The sequence below is a fragment of the Erythrolamprus reginae genome, chromosome 2 (genome assembly GCF_031021105.1).
Source record: "Erythrolamprus reginae isolate rEryReg1 chromosome 2, rEryReg1.hap1, whole genome shotgun sequence".
Classification (NCBI taxonomy): Eukaryota; Metazoa; Chordata; class Lepidosauria; order Squamata; family Dipsadidae; genus Erythrolamprus; species Erythrolamprus reginae.
The window spans coordinates 315,689,276-315,715,988 of NC_091951.1; the positions used below are offsets into that span (position 1 = coordinate 315,689,276).

General features: G+C 39.9%; 1 protein-coding gene across 3 annotated transcripts; it reads left to right on the top strand.

The window, feature by feature from the left end:
* Window positions 1-669: 669 nt before the first annotated feature.
* On the top strand, window positions 670-26,226 carry CRHBP (corticotropin releasing hormone binding protein). 3 transcript variants are annotated; one of them, XM_070736353.1, is made up of 7 exons: window positions 670-800; window positions 1,781-1,877; window positions 12,651-12,808; window positions 15,559-15,769; window positions 18,264-18,412; window positions 22,268-22,385; window positions 25,479-26,226. In XM_070736353.1, exons 1-7 carry the CDS (start codon window positions 723-725, stop codon window positions 25,625-25,627), a joined length of 960 nt encoding a protein of 319 aa, XP_070592454.1. In that variant the 5' UTR covers window positions 670-722; the 3' UTR covers window positions 25,628-26,226. The 3 variants fall into 3 exon arrangements, with proteins under 3 accessions (XP_070592454.1, XP_070592455.1, XP_070592456.1); XM_070736354.1 differs by lacking the exons at window positions 670-800; window positions 1,781-1,877 and adding an exon at window positions 1,935-2,084; XM_070736355.1 differs by lacking the exons at window positions 670-800; window positions 1,781-1,877 and adding an exon at window positions 2,033-2,091.
* The last annotated feature ends 487 nt before the right edge of the window (window positions 26,227-26,713 follow it).

Below are 26,713 nucleotides of genomic sequence, written 5' to 3' on the forward strand. Positions count from 1 at the left end.
TTTGTGTGTGTGTGTGTGTGTGTGTGTGAGAGAGAGAGAGAGAGAGAGAGTGAGAATGAATGAGTGTGTGTCAGAGTGTGTGTGTGTGTGTGTGTGTGTGTGTATGTGTGGGAGAGAGATTGAATGTGTGTGTGTTTGTGTGTGTGTGTGTGAAAGAGAGAGAGTAAACTTCCCTTCTTATCCCAAAATCTACCCCTCTGACAATTAGGAGAACGGGATTGTAATCTGAACGCTTCCCTCAGATCTGATTTCCGCTTCTTCGCCTGCCTGGCTCAGAACGCGCTAAAAAAAAGTTCGCTTTGCCACAGAAGCCCCGGGCGCTTTTGGGAACCCTGAAGCGCGCCTTCTTTTCTCCCCTTCGCTACAATTAGCCGTCGGTTACCATGTGTGTGTCCCTCTTCCAATATGGGAGGGTCGCAAAGAAGAGGCAAAGAACTTAGCTTTCGGGGTGGGGGTCGGCTGACGGGGTGGGGGGAGGGGAAAGGCTTGGAGCTTCGAGCGGACGGCGCGAGCAACGGGGTCCCCCGTCATCAGTGCGCACTCCTCGCCTCCCTGGCAGCGCTCCAGTAACCATGGGTTACCCTATCAGTCAGGGGACCCTCCGCCTCCCCTCCGCCGGAGCTCTATAAAAGGGGCGCCGTCCGGGAAAGTCGGCAGCCCCGGAGAAGGTGCCGCCGCTCCCGCCGCTTTAACCCGTCTCCGCACCGCACCGGCTGTCGGACATGGCTATGGGATTCCGGCGCTGCCAGCTCGCCCTGATCTTCTGGGCGGCCCTCGGAGGGGAGAGCAGGTTCTTGGAGGTGAGCGAAGAGCGGACGTCCCGCTGCCTCCCCCCCTTCCCCGTTCTCTCTCCCGCGGACACCCCCCCCCTCCACGCCGAGTCGGCCCCTGTCCCCGCGCGCTCGCCTTTTACAGGATGACAGATGATGAAGAGTTGGAAGGGGCCCTTGGAGGTCATCTAGTCCAACTCGCTCTAGCAGGAGTCCCCTCCACACCATTTCGGACCAATGGCAGTCCGATCTCCCTTTGAAAGTCTCCAGCGTTTGGCCACCTTTGCATCAGAATAGAGCAGAATGGGACCTTAGAGGTCACCTAGTCCAACCCCCTCTAGCAAGAGTCCCTACATCATTTCGGACAAATGGCAGTCCTATCCCCCTTTGAAAGTCTCCAGCGTTTGGCCACCTTTGAATCAGAATAGAGCTGGAAGGGACCTTTGAGGTAATTTAGTCCAACCCCCGCCCGCTCTAGCAAGAGTCCCTACACCATTTCTGACAAATGGCAGTCTTATCTCCCTTTGAAGGTCTCAAGTGTTTGGACACCCAAAGGTAGGGTAACCCATGGTTACTTGAATCAGAATAGAGCTGGAAGGGACCCATGGAGGTTATCTAGTCCAACACTCCCCCCCCCAGCAGGAATCCCTACACCATTTCGGACAACCTGCAGTCCGATCTCCCTTTGAAAGTCTCAAGTGTTTGGCCACCTTTGAATCAGAATAGAACTGAAAGGGACACTTAGAGGTCATCTAGTCCAACATCCCCCCCAACCAGGAGTCCCTATACCATTTCGGACCAATAGCAGTCCAATCTCCCTTTGAAAGTCTCAAACATGTTTGTCCACCTTTGAATCCGAATAGAGCTGGAAGGGACCTTAAGAGGTCGTCTAGTCCAATCCCTTGCGCTCAAGCAAGTGACCCTACACGTTTCCCCATTGGACCCCAAGAGCCTTGGCTGGCCCCTTCTGCGCCCCCCTCCGAAACCTTCTGCCTTTTTGTGTTGTCCAGGGACGGCAGGACGCTTTCGCGGACGGGCCGGTCCCGCTGTTCAATCAGGAGCTGAAAAGGCAACTCTCGGGCGAGCAGATCTACCGCCGGACGCTGCGTGAGTCTTGTTCCGGAGGCGCGGCCGGCGGGCCGAAGTTAAGGAGCGGACTGGAAAGGGAGCGCGGGACGGGGCGGAGAAGGCGGCAGTTGCGTTTAGTAGCCAGCCGGAGTTGCAAAGGAAGGGAGCAGAGGGGAGGGGGGGGGGTTCGTGGACGAGGTTTAGAAGGGAAGAAGCCGGCCCCGATGGGAACGGTACATTGACAAGGTTAGACGTGAGTTCAAATGACCTTGATTCCAGCCCTTAGGATGAAAACAGGAGCCGGTGTGTTGCCCCAAAGGAGAGGTCTTCAAACTTGGCAACTTTAAGACTTGTGGACTTCAACTTCCAGAAGGCTGGCTGGAGAATTCTAGGAGCTGTAGTCCACTAATATTAAAGTTGCCTAGTTTGAGGACCCCTGGGAGAAAGTCAATAAAGGGGAATAATATATTTTTTTAACATTAAAAATAACCTTTATTAATTATATACATCAAAAAAACAACAAATGACAATGAACACAAAAATAAGAAAACAAAACAAACAAACATAACATAGACATCTATAGTGCATTATAAAGAATATCATAATGGCAATCAAGTACGTTCAATATATAGTATTTGCGTTAATTATATTTCTATATTTCTAAATTATTCTATATCTTCATAAAACTATTTTGTATTAAGTTTTCCTATATATAAATTTTATGTAATAAAATTAACTTCTATTTGGGATGTTTATGAAATGTCTATGGTTACTATCTAAGCTTACATAAAGGACTAAATTGTCAACCATACTGTTGATACTTAGTAATAGCAACTTAGTAGTGTTTTCTATGACATGTTAGCGTAATTCTTGATTTTTCCTATGTCATGTTGTTCGTCATTGATCAATATTTCATGGGTTTATCATAAGTTATGGACTTATGGGAAATAATATTTTTGTTTTCTTAGAAATGCATCATTCCACTTCTCTGTCAATTGGTTTATTTATTTATCGTATGGCATATCATACACGGGCTAGCAATATATATTAAATTAATAAAACACAATAAATCGGTCAACTGGTATCGTAGCATCAACATGACATTGAGAATTGTGCATTGTGTCACACAACATGTAACTTGTGCAACAGATTGAGAAACTGGCACAATATTCTTGGCTGCCATTTCCCAAGCGCACAATATCATTAGTTCATTTTACTCTAGCGTACAGTGTTCCCTTGATTTTTGTGGGTTCAAACTTCGCAAAAAGTCTATACCACGGTTTTTCAAAAATATTAATTAAAAAATATTTCACGTTTTTTCCCCCTATGCCACGGTTTTCCCCACCCAATAGCATCATATGTCATCACCAAACTTTCATCCACCTTTAATAAATATTTTTTTAAAATAAACTTTAATAAATAAACATGGTGAGTAATAATCTAAATGGTTGCTAAGGGAATGGGAAATAGCAATTCAGGGGTTTAAAGTGTTAAGGGAAGGCTTGTGATACTGTTCATAGCCAAAAATAGTGTATTTACTTCCGCATCTCTTCTTCGCGGAAATTCAACTTTCGCGGGCGGTCTCGGAACGCATCCCCCACGAAAATCGAGGGAACACTGTACTTGGGATTAACTTTTTTGACTGTGCGTTTTATGAATATGTTGTTGTGTGGAAGACCTTGATTCCAGCTCTGGGATCAAAACAGGAGCCGGTGTGTTGCCCCAAACCAGAGGTCTTCAAACTTTGCAGTTTTGGGGACCCCTGCCCCAAAGGTTACTGAGCGCGGTAAAATTTAACAGATTATTAGAGTTGGATGGGACCTTTGCAGGTCATCTAGTCCAACCCTCTGCCCAAGCAGGAGACCTTATATCTGCCTCTACCTAAGATCAAACAAACTTAAGCAGGGAATGACTTCTTGCAAGTGAGAAACGACCAGAAATCATCCTGGTGCCCTTTCGAAATGCCAGGTTTGGTAAAGAATGCAAATTTAAGCCATGAAGCTGCACGTAGAATGCTTTTCCACAGCAATCATCTGGAGCAGAAAACTTTCTGAGAGCAACCAATGCTTTGCTTCCTGTGGCATTCTGTCTCCTGTACTGTGTTACTGTTGGAAAAAGGGGGATCAGAACTTCCTTTTTGTGGGGTATGGTGAAGATTGCCAAAATAATGTCCCAAAGGTGCTTTTTTTTTTCAAGAGGGAACTGGACTGTCTTGTTTATTTTTTCTTTGAAGACTTTGTATTTTTTTTTGCCTCTTGGATACAAGAAGCTGAAGCTGCTTGGATGAAGTTTATTTATTTATTGCATTTCTTTTTTTTTTAATGTCTTTATTGAGTTTTACAGAAAACAAAAATAGAAAAGATAGGTTGGAATAGGTCAACAGTAATTTGGTTATAAATCAGTACATTTGGCACTTATTTATTGATTTGATTTGATTTGATTTGATTTGATTTGATTTGATTTGATTTGATTTGATTTGATTTGAATGCCGCCCCTCTCCGTAGACTCGGGGCGGCTAACAACAATGATAAAAAACAGCATGTAACAATCCAATTAATAAACAACTAAAAACCCTTATTATAAAACCAAATAATACATATACCATAAACATCGCATAATATTAGAAATATTAAGGAGCTAAGAAAAAGAAATGGGAAAAAGTGAAGAGATGAAAAGAGAAAAACAGAGAGAAAAGAAATAGTGTTGGGAAGAGATAGAGTAAAGAGAGAGGGTATAGATAGGAAAGAGAGAAGACCCAGCAATTTTAGCTGGTATATCGTATCAATACGACATAAATTTCGAAAGTGTCGGTGATGTATTATTCCCCTTCTTGTTACTTTAGAGATTTCTACTATATTTGTTTGGGAGTAAATAAATATGATCTTCCAATGTTATATATAAGGTATATCCTTTATACTATGATAAATAAAATATAATTTTAAATTTTATTGTTCATTGAGAAGTTACTTTGTTGGATTATCTTCCTTTTTGATTATTTGCAAAAATTTTCTTTTCCTTAGCCAATTGTACCACTTGTCCCAGACTTGGTAGAAAATTGTATCTTCCCTATTTTGTAATTTCATGGTCAATTTGGACATTTCTGCATAATCCATAACTTTAAATAAAAGGTTTAAGATAGTAGGTGTTCTTTCTTGTTTCCAATACTGGGCATACAGAATTTTTGCGGTGGCTAGAATGTGAATTATGATATTATAATCTTCCTTACTAATATTTATTGCATTTCTATGCCGCTCACTCTGAACGGACCCTGAGTGGCTAACAACGGTTATAAATACAAATTTTAAAAAAAAAACAGTAAAAGCATCACTAAAATCACATATATCATAAAAAAACATACATACTAACAATCAATCTTAATTCCAGGCCTGCCAGAAAAACCAGGTCTTAACAGCTTTCTGGAAGACCAGTAGGGTAGAGATAATGCAGATTTCTGGAGAAACTTGGTTCCAAAGGGTCAGAGACACCACAGAGAAGGCTCTTCCCCGAGGTCCCACTAACCAACATTGTTTGGTGGACGGGACCTGGAGAAGGCCGACTCTGTGGGCCCTTACTGGCTGCAATGAGGGAGGAGGGAGGAGCCCTGAGCCATTTAGCGCTTTTCAGCTGAAGGCGAAAGTTGCTTTTCAGCTGAAGATGATTCTTAGGTGAGAAGAGAAACGTCTCCAAAGAAAAATCAGAAAGACCAGGTGCCTCTTGAAAAAAACACCTTTGGGACAATCGTGTCTGAGAATGTCCATAAACATTGCCAAAATAAGTTTTGAATAAGTGATTTCAGAGATAGATGATGTGAAATCTCTGATTTGGAACCAGGGACAACCAGAAAGATACAAGCTGTTTCTTATATCCGTAAAGTTTTATTAATATTGATTGTTTCCTGTTTGCTTATTTGGACCCCTATGACAATCATTAAGTACCTGATGATTCTTGACAAATGTATATTTTCTTTTATGTGCACTGAGAGCATATGCACCAGAGACAAATTCCTTGTGTGTCCAATCACACTTGGCCAATAAAGAATTTTGTCTGTCTGTCTGTCTGTCTGTCTGTCTGTCTGTCTGTCTGTCTGTCTGTCTGTCTAAAAGAAGAAGAAAAAGTTTACGGTGGTTTATTCAGTTAGCTGGCTGGGGAATACCAGAGGATGTTTGTGACTGAGAGTGTAGTTCCAACCTTCTCCAATCTGATGTCTAAATGCATGCCAGTGCTGAACCTGTACACTGGGACATATTCCAAACCTTGCGCCTGACCCCGAGTTCAAATTAAGAGCGCGAGGCTCCTTCCTGGGTGCAAAATTCCAAGCCATCTTTCCCCAGATGTCCTCTGTCGGTATGGAATTTCAGTCTCCCAAATGTCTGCATCACTGAGCTATCTGCATCTAAGATAGAGAAGGATGCCCCAAAGCAATTCTTTTCAGGGAAGGTTGTGGCAAGGACTTGAGGGGATATCCGGGTCCTATGCCAAGTACAAAATGGCAATGAAGTATAAAGGCTATTTCCATTGGTAGCCCAATATCTTTGTTTAGCAGTGCAACAAGAAGGAAAGCACATTGCCGATTACTCTAAAGTGTGCAATCGGGTTGATATTCCTGGAGGCGTCTGTAATATGGCAAATGATTTAGCTTTACTAGATAAATGGTCAAAGCAATGGAAACTGCAGTTTAATGTTTCCAAATGTAAAATAATGCACTTGGGCAAAAGGAATCCTCAATCTGAGTATTGTATTGCCAGTTCTGTGCTAGCAAAAACTTCAGAAGAGAAGGATTTAGGGGTAGTGATTTCTGACAGTCTCAAAATGGGTGAACAGTGCAGTCAGGCAGTAGGGAAAGCAAGTAGAATGCTTGGCTGTATAGCTAGAGGTATAACAAGCAGGAAGAGGGAGATTGTGATCTCGCTGCATAGAGCGCTGGTGAGACCACATTTGGAATACTGTGTTCAGTTCTAGAGGCCTCATCTACAAAAAGATATCGATAAAATTGAACGGGTCCAAAGACGGGCTACAAAAATGGTGGAAGGTCTTAAGCATAAAACTTATCAGGAAAGACTTAATGAACTCAATCTGTATAGTCTGGAGGACAGAAGAGAAAGGGGGGCCATGATCCAAACATTTAAATATGTTAAAGGGTTAAAAAAGGTTCAGGAGGGAAGTGTTTTTAATAGGAAAGTGAACACAAGAACAAGGGGCACAATCTGAGGTTATTGTGGAGAAATATTAGAAGTAACGTGAGAAAATATTATTTTACTGAAAGAGTAGTAGATGCTTGGAACAAACTTCCAGCAGACGTGGTTGGTAAATCCTCAGTAACTGAATTTAAAGATGCCTGGGATAAACATATATCCATCCTAAGATAAAATACAGGAAATAGTATAAGGGCAGACTAGATGGACCATGAGGTCTTTTTCTGCCGTCAATCTTCTATGTTTCTATATTGGGGGAGTGGATATAGAAAACATATGATTCAGAATAAGATGAGTTGCAAGAAAAAAAGATTGCAGAAATGCAGTGAAAAGCTTCACTGGCTATCAAAATTAACTCTTAAGAGCTGTGATGGCGAAGTGGTTAGAATGTAGTATTGCAGGCTATTACTGCTGACTGCCAATTTCCAGCAGTTCAGCACTTTGATTTTCACCAGGCTCAAGGTTGACTCAGCCTCCTATCCTTCTGAGGTCAGTAAAGCGAGGACCCAGATTGTTGGGGGCAATAGGCTGACTCTGTAAACCACTTAGAGTGAGCTGTAAAACCCTGTGAAGTGGTATGTAGGTTTAAGTGCTATTGTTGCTATGCCATGTAGCCAAATATAGTTCACTCTCATGGGTGTTTTAGTTAGTTCTCCAATACCTTTACAATACCTCTGTCTCATTCTTTTAACTGGTATCTCAGGGATTAAACAGTGACACTAATACTTGCAACATTGTAGTACTTGTACTACTAAATCACTATGTAATTTGTGCGGTTTTGGCTTGGTGTATTACATGAATATGCCATTGTAGTTTGTATATTGCATTTTATGGCTTAGCACATTACCTAAACCCAGCTAATTGTGGAGTGCAGCAGTTATGATTAAACAAACCATGACTTACCATACTGTATGAATCCACTCTATCACTGATACATGTCTGTTTTACATGAGTAACAGAATGCACCGAACAAAATGTATAAGAACTTCTCCCCTAATTGTTGGAAATGTAACCAGACTCCAGGAACATATTACCACATGTGGTGGACATGTAAGAAAGCAAGGAGTTACTGGCAGAAAATTCATAAATGGTTAGAAAAGATAACTGAGCAACATACTGACTTCAAACCAGAAACGTGCCTTTTAGGTATATTGTCGGAAAGTTATGATAAAGCAACTATTTACAACTATGATAAAGCAACTATAAAGCAACTATTGATGGTAGCTAAAATACATATGCTAAATATTGGAAAAATGTGAACACCCCATCAAATGATGACATAATTAGGAAAATTTGCAATTGTGCAGAAATGGACAGATTAACTTTAAAAAGTAAAGATAAAGAAGACTCAAAATATTACAAGGCATGGAATAAATTTTATGAATGGATAGAGACAAGAGGTAGAAATGAGAGGGAAGTTTAGGAACATAAATGCAACAAAGATGTATAAAAATTGGATATAAATATGGGGAAAAATTGTAAATAAGTGAATGTAAGTACGTAGTAGAAACTTAGTTGAAGTTTTCTTTTATTATCTTTTCTTTTTTGGTTGGATTGCTGTAATTACTGTTAACATAGTACAGTTATAGTTATTACCGGTACGGTAGCTTATACCTTAAGATTTATCATGGATCTCTCTCTGGCTCTGCTTATATATGCATTGTTATCCTGACACGACACTGTCTTTTCAATAAAAAGAAAGAAAAGAATGCAGGCTTTAAAATCTTTTGGAAAAGAGAAGGAAGGAAAGTATACAGCTTGCCTGCTGTTGCTTGATTCTAATATTATTTGCTTCAGAACTTTTTCTTCCATCCCCTTTCATGGCACAAAAAAATGCCTGAGCAATTTCTGTATTCTGATGCAATCCCACGATCTTGCCTTCATCCCATTCCCAGCCCACAAGTTAGATAAGTTCAAGCCATCTTCTCTACTTTGTGTTAAAGCAATGTGTTTTTTTTTCATTTGCCTATCCTGTCCCGGGTTGGAAAATCCAATTATTCCAACTGGATGTCAGGTACTTGCAGTGATTTGAAATAATGGTAAAGGAAGCAGGAAATGAATCAGCAGTGGAGATAGCATTGGCAACATTATCTGCAGGAGCTTTTCTTACACTTTTCTGACACAGGCAGTCTTGCAAACTCCATGCCACTAATCAGTGTGTGAATGTGATTTGGGCCTAGAAAGTTTAGAACTAAGACGCCTTAAACAAGATCTAAGTATCGCCCACAAGATCATATGCTGCAACGTCCTGCCTGTCGGCGACTACTTCAGCTTCAACCACAACAACACAAGAGCACACAACAGATTTAAACTTAATATTAACCGCTCCAAACTTGACTGTAAAAAATATGACTTCAGTAACCGAGTTGTCGAAGCGTGGAACTCATTACCGGACTCCATAGTGTTATCTACAGTCGACCTATCCAGATTCCTAAGAGGTCAGTAAGGGGCGAGTACAAGTGCACTAGAGTGCCTTCCGTCCCCTGTCCTATTGCTCTCCTATATCTCCTATACCTTTCTTCTATTCCTATATCTCTTCTTCTATTCTTTCATTGATATGTTCTATTACTATACCTTCTTTTCTATTCTTTCTTAGATATATTTTACTATGAGTATCTCCTCTATAACCTTCATCATGTATTTTACTATGTGTATGTAGATATATAACCACTAAAACCCTCATTGTGTATTGGAAAAAATAAATAAAAATAAATAAATAAATAAATAATGCATGTATAAAAAGGGTTGGTGTATGCAGTGTAAGTCTGCTTCCATCCTCCTCACTTGAATTGCTACAAGGATGGGTGGGAAGTAGTTCAACTCAGAAGTGAGTTTATGAGCTCCAGTTCCCGTATTATTGTTTATTGTAATAAAAGCAGAATGAGAATGTAAGGAAAAGAAACTTACTTCCGTTTCTTTCGTGAAGAAGAATAAGACAGCCACAGTTCAAATCTCATATGGCTCCAAGCTATGATTTTTTTTGCTGGTCTCCTCCATTTATACAGGGAAAGAATTGTAGAATTATATTTGGGAAACTTATCCAGTACTCTAAAAAATACTATATAAATGCTATGCCAATTTGCACATTGTACAGATACATTTTAATTGTACGCCCTTTTGAGAAGAAATCACATCCAAGGAAGTTGGAAGATCCAGACTTGATCATTCAATCAGCAAGTCATTTCCAAGATGTAAATTCAAGATTTTTTCCTCCCCTGTTTTATCCTATGCCAGGAGCCTGTGACCTTGGGGAGTTGTGTTTCCATAATTTGGAAGAATCACTTTGTTCTTGAATGATAGTCAAAAGCTGACATCAATTGCACCTTTTGGTAATAAATGCCTTTAGCCCTCAGTTGCCATTTTAAGAGTCTGAGTATTTAGGCTCAGAGCTGTAGAATGTGGATTTACTTGTTTTTCTCTCCTGCTTTCAAAAAGTATTAGGCTTAATATAAGACAAACCCAAAAGCTTTTGCACATTCTTTTATGTCATTTTAATTAATCCTAATAAAGGCATAATGGGAGCGCAGACTTTTGTTTCCTGATAATGGGCATGAAATACAGATTAATGTGCCTTCCCTCTCATTAACTTTCAAACCCATACAGAGAACTAGGGGAGGGAAGGTTTTGGTGAGATGAGATTTAAAAATCACACAAAAACTAGGGAAAATAAAATATTTGAGTTTGTAGTCCTAATTAGTGATGGGCGAACCGAATCCGCACAATTCGGGTCCGTACCGAATTTTGCGGTGTTCGGTATACCGAACATGAACCCAAAATTTTTTCAAACTTCAAAGTTCGGGGTCATGTTCGGCGTTCGGAGCTTTGCTGTCACCGGCAGGTTGCTAAGTATGCCAAGGTGATCACTTCCTGGATTCCATAGAATCCAGGAAGTGATCACCTTGGCGTCCTTAGCAACTTGCCGGTGACGTCAAAGCTCCGCCCCCGGAATCTCTTCATGGGAGGGATTCCCCAGCTCCTTCAAAGGGAGGTCTTCACATAAAAATAAACATTGTTATTTTTATGAAAAAGGACACCGCAGCGGTGCTGCAAGCAAAGGGCGGTCCTTTCATGTAAAAATAAACATGTTTATTTTTACGTGAAAGGACCACCCTTTGCTTGTAGTGCTGCTGCAGCAGCGTCCTTTTTCATAAAAATAACAATGTTTATTTTTACATGAAAGGACATCGCAGTGACGCTGCAAGCAAAAGGCGGTCCTTTCACATAAAAAAAACATGTTTATTTTTACATGAAAGGACCGCCCTTTGCTTGCAGTGCCACTGCGGTGTCCTTTTTCGTAAAAATAACAATGTTTATTTTTACGTGAAGACCTCCCTTTTATAGGAGCTGGTGAATCCCTCCCACGAAGAGATTCTGGGGGCGGAGCTTTGACGTCACCGGCGGGTTGCTAAGGACGCTAAGGTGATCACTTCCTGGATTCCATGGAATCCAGGAAGTGATCACCTTGGCGTACTTAGCAACCCGCCGGTGACGTCAAAGCTCCGCCCCCGGAATCTCTTCATGGGAGGGATTCCCCGTTCGAGTTCGGGTTCGGTTCGGGTTCGGCCGAATTTTGTGTAAAGTTTGTCCGAACTTGCTGAACCCGAACTTGCTGAACCGTTGGGTTCGCCCATCACTAGTCCTAATGACTGGGATGAAGGAAGGAGGGTTGAAATTTTTAAAGCTAGTGATTGGGAGAATAATTTGGTTCTGAACATGTTTTCCATTTGTTTCTAGATTAGCGGAGTGCTCCTTTTAAGACTTGCAATACAGTTCTGTATATTTATTATATCCAAATGGCAGAAATTGGTCTCACCAATTTATTTATTTATTTATTATTTATTTATTCGATTTTTATGCTGCCCTTCTCCTTAGACTCAGGGCGGCTTACAACATGTTAGCAATAGCACATTTTAACAGAGCCAGCATATTGCCCCCACATTCCGGGTCCTCATTTTACCCACCTCGCAAGGATGGAAGGCTGAGTCAACCTTGAGCCGGTGATGAGATTTGAACTGCTGACCTACAGATCTACAGTCAGCTTCAGTGGCCTGTCGTACTGCACTCTACCTGCTGCGCCACCCCGGCTTTTACAATTTGGGAACACAATTAAGCAATCTGGGAGCTACCTAATTTGACTAGAGAATCTGGATGTAACTTTCCAAGATTTCTTTCTGGAGTCTTCTTTAGCTCTATCTACCAGGAATTGAATGTAGAATCTTCTTTAAAATTAAACAGCATAGTGAGAATGATGGCTTTTATCAAAAAGGGACATTTGCATATAATTATTTGTGAGTTACACTTGTCTTGTTTTCAGTAAAAACATGTAAAACTGCCTTGACTTAGGAATTATTTAGCTGCTGATTTCTCCTTTGTAATATGAGCTTAAAATGATTGTTACTCATTTTTATATTGTGTGATTATTTTTGGATGATTACGTGTGTATTGTTTTTAAGATTGTTAAAAGCTGGGATTCTTTCAGTAATGACAAACAGATAATTGTCTTTCATTTTGCATGCACGTAGCTGCTCTCTTCAATATTCCCTACCCTTGAATTTGACATATGAAAAGAGATTCCTCCCCTAAGAAAAAGGAATTGACTTGCTTCTATTCTTGTCTGCAGGATGTCTTGACATGCTAAGTATAGAAGGACAGTTCACCTTCACCGCAGACCAACCTCAGATGCATTGTGCAACATTCTTCATAGGAGAACCAGAGGAGTTCATCAGTATAGATTTTGACTTGGTCAACATTGACTGTCAAGCTGGAGATTTCTTGAAGGTAAGAGGTGGTCGGCTGACTGAGAGTTTCTATATGAGTCAGGGGTGTGGGAAGGCACACCATAAATTAACTTTTATTTTAAAAAAACCAGGATATGTTTGGCACTGACAAAGTCAAAAAATAAAAAGAGAAGATAATGCTTTAGATGTCACTTTTGAGGTTTCCAGACATGGTGAGTGGAATGAGGTTGGCTTTGGAACCAAAATCCCTCCTCTGCTCCTGATAGCCTTGCTACCTAGTACAGTATTCCCTCGCTTTCCGCGGGGGATGCGTTCCGAGACCACCCGCGAAAGTCGAATTTCCGCGAAGTAGAGATGCGGAAGTAAATACACTATTTTTGGCTATGAACAGTATCATAAACCTTTCCTTAACACTTTAAACCCCTAAATTGCAATTTTCCATTCCCTTAGCAACCATTTAGATTATTACTCACCATGTTTATTTATTAAAGTTTATTAAAAAAATATTTATTAATAGCAGACGAAAGTTTGGCGATGACATTTGACGTCATTGGGTGGGAAAAACCATGGTATAGGGGAAAAACCCGCAAAGTATTTTTTATTAATATTTTTGAAAAACCGTGGTATAGACTTTGAAGTTTGAACCCGCGAAAATCGAGGGAACACTGTACCATGAATTTTATTTTTGTTTATTCATTCCACTTATACAGTGGTACCTCTACTTACGAACTTAATTCGTTCCATGAGCAGGTTCTTAAGTAGAAAAGGGTTTCAACATTCCAAAATTATTTTCTAGCTCCCAAGGTTTAAGCACTTCAACTGGAATATACGCATAGTTGGCTGCTCAGCTCAATAATGCTTGGATCAGGATGCCTGGGGAGAATTGCATAGTCTGTAGAGCTGGAGTGACGGGAACCAGCATCTGCATATTGATCACTCCGCTTCAAGTTTAAATGTCAGGTTTAGAAATACATCTTTCATAATTAAGCCCAATTATTAAAACATTTGAAGTAGAAACTACAGAGAATGTCAGAATAATTACTGGTGCACAAAGTGATAATAGATAATAGATGTTAATGCCATGTCATGTGTGCAGCAGATTGGTGAAATTCCTGGATTGGCATGTGTCACGGCTTGTCAGCATGACAATGAGATATAAGAGAGGCCCAAAGCCTACAAGATATTCTTTCTATAATGATCTTTTCACTTCGTTAACTAGTATTACACTCACTAAAAAAATAATCTGAAAATTAGAACATGCATGTTCTTATCCATATTTATGCCAATAATGTGATGCCATTAATACCATCATGAACAAGGCATCAAACCAGATTACTTGTGGGACCACCTTCTGCCACATGAGTCCCCACAGAGTCAGCCTTCTCTAGGTCCCGTCAACTAGGCAATGTCATTTGGCGGGACCTAGGGGAAGAGCCTTCTCTGTGGGGGCCCTGGCCCATTGGAATCAGCTCCCCCACTCTCCTCGCCTTCTGTAAAAGTTTAAAGACCAATCTGTGCCACCAGGTTTGGGGCCATAAGACCCTAGCCCCCTGGCCAACGAGTGTAGTATGTCTTGCTGTGCGAATGGGAATGAATGGTTTTAAATATTATTAGAATTTTAAAAGTTTTTTAGCTAGACAGTGTTCCCTTGACTTTCGCGGGGGACTGCCCGCGAAAGTCGAATTTCCATGAAGTAGAGATGCGGAAGTAAATACACTATTTTTGGTTATGAACAGTATTAAAGGCGGATGAAAGTTTGGTGATGACATATGATGTCATCGGGCGGGAAAAACCATGGCATGGGGGGAAAACCACGAAGTATTTTTTAATTAATATTTTTGAAAAACCGTGTTATAGACTTTTCGCGAAGTTTGAACCTGCGAAAATCGAAGGAACACTGTATTAATTGGATTTTTTAGATATGTATATTGTATATTGTTTTGATATGTTGTGAGCCGCCCTGAGTCTTTGGAGAGAGGTGGCATGCAAATCCAATTAATAAATAATAATAAATAAATAACAATCAGTCAAATTATGAACATAGAAACATAGAAGACTGACGGCAGAAAAAGACCTCATGGTCCATCTAGTCTGCCCTTATACTATTTCCTGTATTTTGTCTTACAATGGATATATGTTTATCCCAGGCATGTTTAAATTCAGTTATTGTGGATTTATCAACCACGTCTGCTGGAAGTTTGTTCCAAGGATCTACTACTCTTTCAGTGAAATAATATTTTCTCACGTTGCTTTTGATCTTTCCCCCAACTAACTTCAGATTGGGTCCCCTTGTTCTTGTGTTCACTTTCCTATTAAAAACACTTCCCTCCTGAACCTTATTTAACCCTTTAAGATATTTAAATGTTTCGATCATGTCCCCCCTTTTCCTTCTGGCCTCCAGACTAAACAGATTGAGTTCATTAAGTCTTTCCTGATACGTTTTATGCTTAAGACCTTCCACCATTCTTGTAGCCCGTCTTTGGACCCGTTCAATTTTGTCAATATCTTTTTGTAGGTGAGGTCTCCTGAATTGAACACAGTATTCCAAATGTGGTCTCACCAGCTCTCTATATAAGGGGATGAACAATTTGTTTGGGTTTAAAATTTAATATGAACCATGAAGAACAAAGAATTTACTTTAATGGACAGATTGTGATTTGTCTCCTTTTGATTTTGGAGGCAGAATGTCCTCAAGTCTGGGAATTGCATTCTCACTAAATACGGAAGGTATCAAGATGAGGAAATCTGATATAAATCCAAATTCTCATCTATCCCCCTGCATCCCTCTAGGTTTTTGATGGCTGGATACTGAAGGGTGAGAAGTTCCCTAGCTCTTCGGATCACCCTCTCCCCACATCTGAAAGATACAGAGATTTCTGTGAAGCTGGAGCGAGCCCGGCTACCATCAGGTCATCTCAGAATGTTGCCATGATCTTCTTCAGGATTCAGGACGCGGGGAACGGATTCACCTTAACAATAAAGAAGCAGCCTAATCTTTTCCGTAAGCTTGTTTTCATTCTATCTTCTCAAATGGCTGTGGTTTCTGAGAAGAGGAACCATTTAGCCAGGCTGTGATCAAATAAATAGGGATAGGACAGGTACGGATGCAGCAAAGGCTCAATCAGCTTGACTATTTATTTAGTATTTATTTATTTATTGGATTTATATGCCGCCCCTCTCCAAAGACTCGGGGCGGCTAACAGCAATCATAAGACAGCGTACAATAGTAATCCAATACTAAAAACGAATTAAAAACCCCTTAATATAAAAAAACCAAACATACATACGAACATACCATGCATAAAATTGTAAAGGCCTAGGGGGAAAAGGAATCTTAATTCCCCCATGCCTGGTGGCAGAGGTGGGTTTTAAGTAGCTTACGAAAGGAAAGGAGGGTGGGGGCAATTCTAATCTCTGGGGGGAGATGGTTCCAGAGTGCTGGGGCCGCCACAGAGAAGGCTCTTCCCCTGGGTCCCGCCAAGCGACATTGTTTAGTTGATGGGACCCGGAGAAAACCCACTCTGTGGGACCTGACTGGTTGCTGGGATTCTATGCTTTCTTACCACACAACGGAGGCATGCTGTTGCTACCTTCTCTAGAATTTTTCTGACTTCTTAGTCTATTCTAGACTAGCATTCTTCCATTCAAACTCTATCCAAATTCATCCCTCTGGTTGGTTGATTTGTTTGTTTTTTCATTTTTAAGAACAACTATGATTGACTAGGTCAGTGATTCTCAATCTGTGGTCTGCGGACCCTTGGGGGAGGGCTGTGATGTCATCATAAAGGATCTACGAAGATTTGAAGAAATGTTACGATTTAAATATTGAGTTAAGTCTTGGGGGTCCATGGCCACAAAGGATATTTATAGGGGGGGTCCATTGGTAAAAAAGAGAGAACCACTGGGTTGGGTGCTGCAATTTAACTGAGCCCTAATCAAATGACAATGGTTGTCCTTATTCTGGCTCTTTAGTCATGATTTGACACAGGCATTTAGAAATTGTTAAATCACTAAAAATAAATAAACTCTTCCCTCAAGGTAAAATAAGAGCATGCAAAGAGAAACCAAAGAGAATTTGGTTGAGTTGGGCAGCTATAGAAATTGAATAAATGAATAAATATTTATGCCTACAAATGCTTTAACAAAACCAGCAACAAAATGATTTCCTCCTGTCTTTCCTAAAATTAGACTGCTAAAAAAGAGGAAAGCTTAAAGCAGTGGTTCTCAACCCTTTGGGGGGGGGGGTGTTGACCAACTGTTTTACAGTTGCTTCACAGGGGTCACCTAAGACCATGGGAAAAGACAAATTTCCCATGGTGTTAGGAACTAAAGCTTCTATTCTGCTGCCTTGTAACATATTTTTACAATCTGATCAATCAGACTTATGGTTGGGGGTCACCACAACATGAGGAACTGTATGTTGGTCATGACCTATAAAGCCCTTCATGGCACCGGACCAGGATATCTGCGAGACCGCCTTCTGCCACACGAATCCCAGCGGCCGGTTAGGTCCCACAGAGTTGGTCTTCTCCGGGTCCCGTCGACTAAACCCAGGGGAAGAGCCTTCTCTGTGGCGGCTCCGACCCTCTGGAATCAGCTCCCTCCAGAGATTAGGACTGCCCCCACCCTCCTTGCCTTTCGTAAACTCCTTAAAACCCACCTCTGTCGTCAAGCATGGGGGAACTGAGACATCTCCTCTACCTATGTAGTTTTGTGCATGATATGACTGTGTGTATGCTTTTTTATATATTGGGGTTTCTTGCTTTTAGACTTTCTAAATGTAATACTGTTATTTTAGGCTCTAATTATTAGATTTGTCATTATGTATTGTTTTTATCATTGTTGTGAGCCGCCCCGAGTCTACGGAGAGGGGCAGCATACAAATCTAATAAATAATAATAATAATAATTAAGGTATCGCGGCATTGGAAATGTTGAGAACCATTGGCTTAAAGTAAGAACACTTGCAAGGTTCCATTACTAGAGCCACTTTCAATAAAAGTGTTTACGTGGAGTTAATTTTTAGATCTGGTCTTTCTCACAAGGTTGAGAGTGCCTTTATAAGATGAACTTGCATGGCAAAAAGAGAAGGCAAATTCACTGACTTTAAAAAAAACATCCTTTTCCTATCCTGCCAATGTAGGAACAATTGAAGTTAGATGCTTGGATGCAGAGAACATTTAAGCACGCAGACTGGAAGCTGATTGCCCTGTGGATTTCCACCCCCTATTTCATTACATAGCATCTTCAGTATTACTTCAGTACAATAGACCAATAAGCAATGGTTATTTCTGTTGCTGCCAGTGTGATATATTTGCGACCTTAAATTGAAAAACCCATGCCTGATTTTTGAATGGAGACCCTGTTAGAAGATCTCGGCACAACTGATTACCATCTTTTCTGTGTTGGCGCCAAGACCTCAGATAAAAAGTCTGCATTGCTTTTTAGTGAACAAATTGTGACTCAGTAATTCTGTATCTTCCTCCTGTACTAAAGCTTGCAATATCATCTCCCAGACTCCGAGTGGAAGATTTACAATGATTGTTCCCCACCAGCATCGGAATTGCAGTTTTTCCATTATCTACCCAACATTGATAAAAATCTCTGATCTTAGCCTGGGGCATCTGAAGGATTTTCACGTGAAGGTGAGTTGGTCAGTTTCTTCCTTATACATCTGCGGGTTCCTCTTACCTTCCTTACCGGTGTGCTGTGTGCACATTGCTCGCATATGCTTGTACATGCGCACACATTCCCAAGCATGATTTTGCTTCAGCACATGCACAGGACAATTTTCCTTCTGCGCATGCTCAGAGAGCCAAAAAATCACCAAAAAAATAGGGGAAAGAAAGATGGTGGCACACACAGACTGACATAGACAGCACCAGAGTTGTTGCGCCAAAATTATGCATTTGGCAGGCCACTATTGAAGCGGTGCACCAGACCACACTGGAAGGAACCCACCCCTGCTATAGAGTCACACAATTCAGCAAATTTGCTGCTAGTCCTTATGGTCACATCTGGCTTATTTTTCCAGTTGTTTCCCTGTCTCCTTATCTTTCTTTGATACTAACTCTGGAAGGCAGTACCCATCTGTGGACTTAGAAAATCCCATCCTCCTGTTCAGCACAGGTCAAAAAAAGGAACAAAATGTTTTCTGAACTATATTCTTGCATATGGGGAGATTATTATTATTATTATTTATTAGATTTGTATGCCGCCCCTCTCCGTAGACTCGGGTGGCTCATAGCAATAATAAAGACAATGTAAAAACAAATCTAATAATTTAAAAAACACTAAAAACCCCATTATCTCCTAGTTTAGTGTAAATAGTTGTGTTATTGGCCAATAGTTTTAAATTTTATAATTTTTTATAATTGGGCTTCAGAATTGTAAATTTGTATTATTTACATGTTGTTAGCCGCCCTGAATCTAAATCAATCAATCAATCAATCAAACATAACCCCATAACGTGGTTATTTGTTTTTGGATTAGCATGATGTTTAAATAATCCTCACTTATTCAAGCTAGGTTAAAAACCCAATGTCTTATCTGCCAATGGGACAAGGACAGCCATCATTTACTACATTCTTGCTCCAAAAGCTTTACCATATTTGTGAATTCTGCATTTGTAAATCTTAAAGAGCTTCTTGAATTTTTCATGCCCTTGTGTGATATTTCATGTAACACACATTTGCCCGACTTTTAATAGAAACCAGCAGTTTCTTTTATTCCCTTTTGTGTGTAAGAGCGAGTTGTTTTTTGTTAGGATCTCTGAGAATGAAGGAAATCTGAATGAGAATCTTTGCACTATCCCCTTGCTCATAACAGTGATGGGAAACCTTTGGGCTTGGAGTGTAAAAAATTCAGAAAATGCTTGACTTGCCTCTGCTAAGCTGTCAAACCCCCTCCCCATACCAGACAAAAAAGAAACAATTCATAACAAAGAGTTGCTTTGGGTAGTGAAATCAATTTAAGACACCTATACTACAAATACCTATCGTATTTTTCGGAGTACAGTATAAGATACACCTTACCCTCCCCAAAAGAGGGTGGAAATGTTGGTACATCTTATACACCAAATACAGCCATTTTTTGGCCTCCTGAAGTCCCACCCCTGTGCCCCATTTTCTCGAAAAATGGGCCCATTGGCTTTTTAAATTATTTAATTAGATTAGATTAGATTAGATTTATTGGATTTATATGCCGCCCCTCTCCACAGACTCAGGGCGGCTCACAACAATGGTAAAAAACAGTACATAGTAACAAATCTAATATTTAGCAATCTAAATTACAGTTTTAGGTTTAAAAGTCTAAAAAAGAAACCCCAATATATAAAAAACAAGCACATAATCGAATCATACACAAAAACTACATGGGCAAGGGGGAGATGTTTCAATTCCCCCATGCCTGACGGCAGAGGTGGGTTTTAAGGAGTTTACGAAAGGCAAGGAGGGTGGGGGCAATCCTAATCTCCGGGGGGAGCTGGTTCCATAGGGTCGGAGCCACCACAGAGAAGGCTTTTCCCCTGGGCCCCGCCAGATGACATTGTTTAGTCGACAGGACCCGGAGAAGGCCAACTCTGTGAGACCTAATCGGTCACTGGGATTCATGCGGCAGAAGGTGGTCTCGCAGATATCCTGGTCCGATGCCATGTAGGGCTTTATAGGTCATAACCAACACTTTGAATTGTGACAGGAAACTGATCGGCAACCAATGCAGACTGCGGAGTGTTGGAGTAACATGGGCATACTTAGAGAAACCCATGATTGCTCTCGCAGCTGCATTCTGCACGATCTGAAGTTTCCGAACATTCTTCAAAGGTAGCCCCATGTAGAGAGCAAAGAGTTAATATTGGACTTTCAATTTGTTTTTATATTTTGTACCGTTTATAAGCTGCCCCAAGTCGTCGAAGAGGACTGGTCTCTCATGCTGGTCTCTCCCCCAGCACGAATGACAGCTCAAGCAGGCTTACTGGAGCTGACAGGGATGGCATATAAATCCAAATGAATGAATGAATGAATGAATGAATGAATGAATGAATGAATGAATGAATAAATAAATAAATAAAAATGGGGTGAGCAGAGTATCTGGGAAGCCTGCAGAGAGCTCCTGGGGGATGGGAGAAGGCCAAAACACTCCCGTTTTTGTGAAAAATGGGCTCTCACACGGCCTCTGGACCCTCTGGAAGTTGTGTGGGAGCCTCCAGAACCTTGCAAAATTGTGTCAGAATGTTTTTGTATGATTCCTGAAGGGTCCAGAGGCCCCTCAAGAGCAGAACCCTCTCATTAAACTTCCAGATGTTTCAGAGGCCGTATTCTCATGTCCCTCTATGTTTGTCACCAAAAATGTCATGGCATCTCCCTTGTGAAATGCAGGCAGTGAAAGGCTGCAAAATTTTTTACAACCACACTATGGGCATGGCTTATTTTGTGGCTTCCCGGCCATGTGACCAGGTGGGGGGTGGCTTGACAATCATGTGACCGGGGTGGCTTAAAGGTCACGTGATTGGCTTAAAGGTGCCCAACTTGACATCACTCACGTCAAGAGTTAGGGTTAAGGTGCCTGGCCTTTCCTCGTCCCAAAGAGATACAATTTCTCTATTTACTATTACTGACCATCCAAAATGCACAGTACAGTACTATTTAATTCTATGTATATACGCCATATGTATATACAGTGTTCCCTCAATTTTTGCGGGTTCAAACTTTGCGAAAAGTCTATACCACGGTTTTTCAAAAATATTAATTAAAAAATACTTCGTGTTTTTTTTCCTTATACCATGGGTTTTCCCACCCGATGACATCATATATGTCATTGCCAAACTTTCATCCGCCTTTAATAAATATTTTTTTTTAATAAACTTTAATAAATAACCCTGGTGAGGAATAATCTAAATGGTTACTAGGGGAATGGGAAATTGCAATTTAGGGGTTTAACTGTGTATTTACTTCCACATCTCTACTTCGCGGAAATTCGACTTTCGCGGGCAGTCTCGGAATGCATCCCCCACAAAAATCGAGGGAACACTGTATACAAATTACACACAGGCACACAAAAATATACATTATCTACTATATAAACTGCATGTGTATGTATACACACATATGCGTGCACAGCTCTTCTCCAACCTCATTTACTGTGATAGGAAAAACGTACCCAGAGCCCAGAAGAGGGTTCTGCATACCTGACCAAACTTTTTCTACCAGTTCTGTGTACCTGACTGTACCTGTAGGAGCCCATTACTGTATGCATGCCATAGATTTGCTATCACCGGCTTATAGCAATCTTTGTGAGTTCTTAGTATTTTGAGACTGTGAAGATGATTACAACTCTACTTTGAACTACTTTGGAAGGATTAAAAGAGAACTTCACTAATCAAAACTGATACACACTATTATTATTTTTCATGATCTTAAAAATCTCATTTGCTAAAATAAACCTGCATTTTAAATTATCCATTTAACATGGTTGCATGTCCTTCTGCTTTTCCTTGCACACAGAAACCAACTGTAGGTTGCAGGGGCACCGGAGACTTTATGGAGTTGCTGGGAGGAAATGGATTGGACCCTTCTAAGATGCTTCCATTGGCTGATCTTTGCCATTCTTTCAGCGGCCCTGGTAATCTCTTGTACTAATGCTGCTTGTTCAAAGTGATATAATAGGGCTACCATATCTGCAAAATGCCAGATAACATTTAGAGGGCAGCAAAGAGGAAGGCTATAGAGTGGTACCTCTACTTAAGAACTTAATTCGTTCCATGACCAAGTTCTTAAGTAGAAAAGTTTGTAAGAAGCAGCAATTTTTCCCATAGGAATCAATGTAAAAGCAAATAATGTATGCGATTGGGAAAACCACAGGGAGGGTAGAGGCATTGTTTCCTCCCAGGAGATTCCTAGAGAGGCCCCACAGGAGACTTCTCCCCGTCTTTTCCGGCACTGTTTCCTGCCAAGAGATTCCTAGAGAGGCCCCACAGAAACTTCTCCCTGCTTTTTCTAGTTACAGTTTCAGAGGTTCCGGTTTGTAAGTGGAAAATGGTTCTTGAGAAGAGGCAAAAAAATCTTGAACACCCGGTTCTTATCCAGAAAAGTTCGTAAGTAGAGGTGTTCTTAGGTAGAGGTACCACCGTACTTTGTTTTCTTTTAATAGAATCCAGATTTTGGCAGTCCAAGCATAAACAATGTAGATGCTGTAGAAGCACGAACAGTGAGTACTTCAGGATTGAGCAGCATAGAAGTCGAATAAAATGGATGGATGGATGGATGGATGGATGGATGGATGGATGGATGGATGGATAGATAGATAGATAGATAGATATAAAAAAGATAATTATAAGGACAGATTGCTTAGAATTTTTCAGCTTTCCAGTAAAAAAGTATAATGATAAAGTGTATTAGAGAAAAACAGCTTTTCTGACATTTACCTGCATCCTAATTTATGCCATTGTGGTCTGCTTAATCAATCTCATGGCTTCAAATCCGTCAGAATGTCATTCATTTTTTGTATTAAGGAATGACATGGCATGAATGCTTTCTTTGGACATTTACTTCCCAGGACTGGGATTAATACAAAAGACTAACAATATGTGTTGAAAAAATATGGTTATATCTTGTGGAAAGAGTTTTGTTTAGCTGCTGACTCAAGCCCTGAGTGGGTATCAATCAGTCAATGTCATCATTGCTATGTGAAGATGGTCTCATAAATACCATAGAGCAAAGTGGGAAACTTGAAGGTACACAGACTTTATGCAGTCCTCAACATTTCTTTTGTTATTACATGTCACAGTTGCCAAGTATTATTTGGTTCCTTTTTGAGTGAGAAAATGTGAAAAGGTTGTAGCTTATTAGAAAATAAAACCCACAGACATGCCATCTTCTGCAAATTCTGTCCACTATCTGGAAAAACCAAAAACTCATGTCCATACCCAAGTAAACTGTACAGCCTCATTCCCCTTGTATTATTGTTCCCACACATCATGGTAGTTAGGGCCTCTTGTCCCTGATACTCTTCCTTCTCAAACTATATCCCATTGCACACTATAATTTATGACGCTTGAAGACACAGGAAGACCTAGCTAAGCAGAGGTCTTCAAACTTGGCAACTTTAAGACTTGTGGACTTTAACTCCCAGAAATCTCAAGCCAGTTGAAGTCCACAAGTCTTAAAATGGCTAAGTTTGAAGACCTCTGCCACACAGTAAGGTGTTTTTCCCTTCTATGCAATTTAGTGAGGGTTAATCTTTTCTATCTGAGAGTTGTAAATGATGCTGAGTGTAAACTATTTTGCTTCAAACAAACAATCTTCACAATCTTTTCAGTACCATTCACTGCCACTTGTTTCTGCCGTCTTCTGCAATTGTTGTAGTTACAATGAATTTTATTTTTCAGGAAATCAAGTACAATATAGCTCACACGATGAAACATTATTACGTGCATTTAAATTTGGATTTAATGGGTGTTAATAAAGGCAAATTAAACACACTTGATATAAGGAAAGTGCCTCTAGAATTAGTGCCTCAATGAATTATTATTTTCAATTAGAGCTCCTGTAAAGAACAGTGCATTGTTGTCATATTCTATTAGTTAAATTGGTCACACACTGATCTTATTGAGGTCAGATTAGACCATTTCAGAAAAAAGGCACTGAGTCCAGGATAGGAAAAATCTTCAATATTTATTTATTTATTTATTTATTTATTTATTATTTAGATTTGTATGCCGCCCCTCTCCGCAGACTCTGGGCGGCTCACAACAGAATACAACAATTCATGACAAATCTAAATTATGGTTTAAAATATTTTTAAAAATCCATTTACTACGCAAACATACACACAAACATACCATGCATAAATTGTATATGCCCGGGGGAGATGACTCAGTTCCCCCATGCCTGACGACAAAGGTGGGTTTTAAGGAGCTTACGAAAGGCAAGGAGAGTAGGGGCAGTTCTAATCTCTGGGGGGAGTTGGTTCCAGAGAGTCGGAGCTGCCACAGAGAAGGCTCTTCCCCTGGGGCCCGCCAACCGACATTGTTTAGTTGACGGGACCCGGAGAGGGCCCACTCTGTGGGACCTAATCGGTCGCTGGGATTCGTGCGGCAGAAGGCGGTCTCGGAGATATTCTGGTCCAGTGCCATGAAGGGCTTTAAAGGTCATAACCAAAACTTTGAATTGTGACTGGAAATTGATCGGCAACCAATGCAGACTGCGGAGTGTTGGTGAAACATGGGCATACCTAGGTAAGCCCATGACTGCTCTCGCAGCTGCATTCTGCACGATCTGAAGTTTCCGAACACTTTTCAAAGGTAGCCCCATATTATTCTGAAGCCACTAATGAAATCAGCGTGAAGGCATTCTTTGATAGTGATTTAGTGTATCAATAAGGCTTTTCTTATCCTCGTTGCAATAATGTGCATTTCAATGTAGAAAGAAGACGCCTCATTAGAAATCATATGATATGTCCATATATTTGCTGAAGCATATACACATCTAATCTTCATGCACAATAGTGCATGAAGATGGAAGTTGCTTTTATCTATACACAGAGATAATTTTTTTCTTTATAGAAGCAGTAGGGTATAAAGAAATGATATAGGCATTCCTTTTGAAAATTTGTACACAACTCCCGCATATAAAAGTATAATCAATTAAGGTTTTTTAATGTCTGCATAATTTTAAAGCCATTAAAATAAAATCTAAATTATTTCTCTTTGACTAGCTCAATTGAAGATTGGGTGCGACAACACCGTACTGCGGTTAGTCTCAAGCGGAAAGCATGTCAATCAAGTAACCTTTGAATATAATCAGTTGGATCAATATGAACAGGAAAACAACAGCCTGAACGAATTTTGTCTTTCAAGCATTTGAAACATTGGAGACGTCTCTTTTCCTGGAATATGTTAATTCTGAGCAGCTAAATTGGTGAAACACTTCTGCAGCCTGAGCACTTATTTTTTCATATGAAGTCATTATTTCCATGAACATGATTAAAACAGCATTACTCATAGCATTTGCAATACGTTGTCTATTTCCTATCTTTATGAATATTGAATATATCCAAGAAATGCAAATCTGTACAAGTTCCAACAGCTGTCTTTAGGCATACTTGCCTCCATTGAATCCAAATGTGGTATGTTGTTGCTGCATCGGGGGCTTGTTTTGAGGGGCCATAAATGTTTAAATACATGCACAATTTTCTGAAATTATTGTGCATGTATTTATTTTAGAACGTTGTTAAATTATATTTGCAAATTTATCCTCTTTATGTGTTAAATATAGAAAGACTCACATAGAAATGACATTACAATTTTATAAGAGAATATTACAGTGCATAAATTTAATTGCCAGTTAATTTATTTACACAAATGTATATTCAGTTTTTAATAAAAAAATTTATAGCATGGAAAAAGATTTTGCTTTTATCAGTTTAAACATAATAAATACATTCATAGTATTGACAAAATTTAGTCGGACTGTTTTTCATTGTGCTAGTAACAATTATACATTTAACTGAGAAGTTAATGAGAATGTTAAGTAAATTTATATACGATAAACTTTTATCTCAATTGTTAATTGGTAGAATTGGATTGTTGGATCAACATTCATGAATAGGGACTGGAATACATTTCCTTTCCATTCATTTATTCACTAAGGTAACTTTTCAGAATTGGACTTAATTATTAATATTCTCTCACAATTTGATTCAGGATAATATACTGTACTTACCTAATATCTTATAACGAGACTATGAAACTTTTATAAAATGTGAGCTTCCCTAAATCTAAAACTTGTCTACTTTTGGTTCAAGCATTCAGAAATCCATACTGAAGCTGTATTTATTTTATTTTATTTTATTTTATTTTATTTTATTTTATTATTTTATTTTATTTTATTTTATTTTATTTTATTTTATTTTATTTTATTTTATTTTATTTTATTTTATTTTATTTTATT

Excerpts from the sequence above, each read along its gene's own strand:
- CRHBP (XM_070736353.1), top strand. The coding sequence starts at position 723 with ATGGCTATGGGATTCCGGCGCTGCCAGCTCGCCCTGATCTTCTGGGCG. Across the intron at positions 1,878-12,650 it reads GATCTACCGCCGGACGCTGC|GATGTCTTGACATGCTAAGT; the intron begins GTGAGTCTTGTT and ends TCTTGTCTGCAG. Across the intron at positions 12,809-15,558 it reads AAGCTGGAGATTTCTTGAAG|GTTTTTGATGGCTGGATACT; the intron begins GTAAGAGGTGGT and ends GCATCCCTCTAG.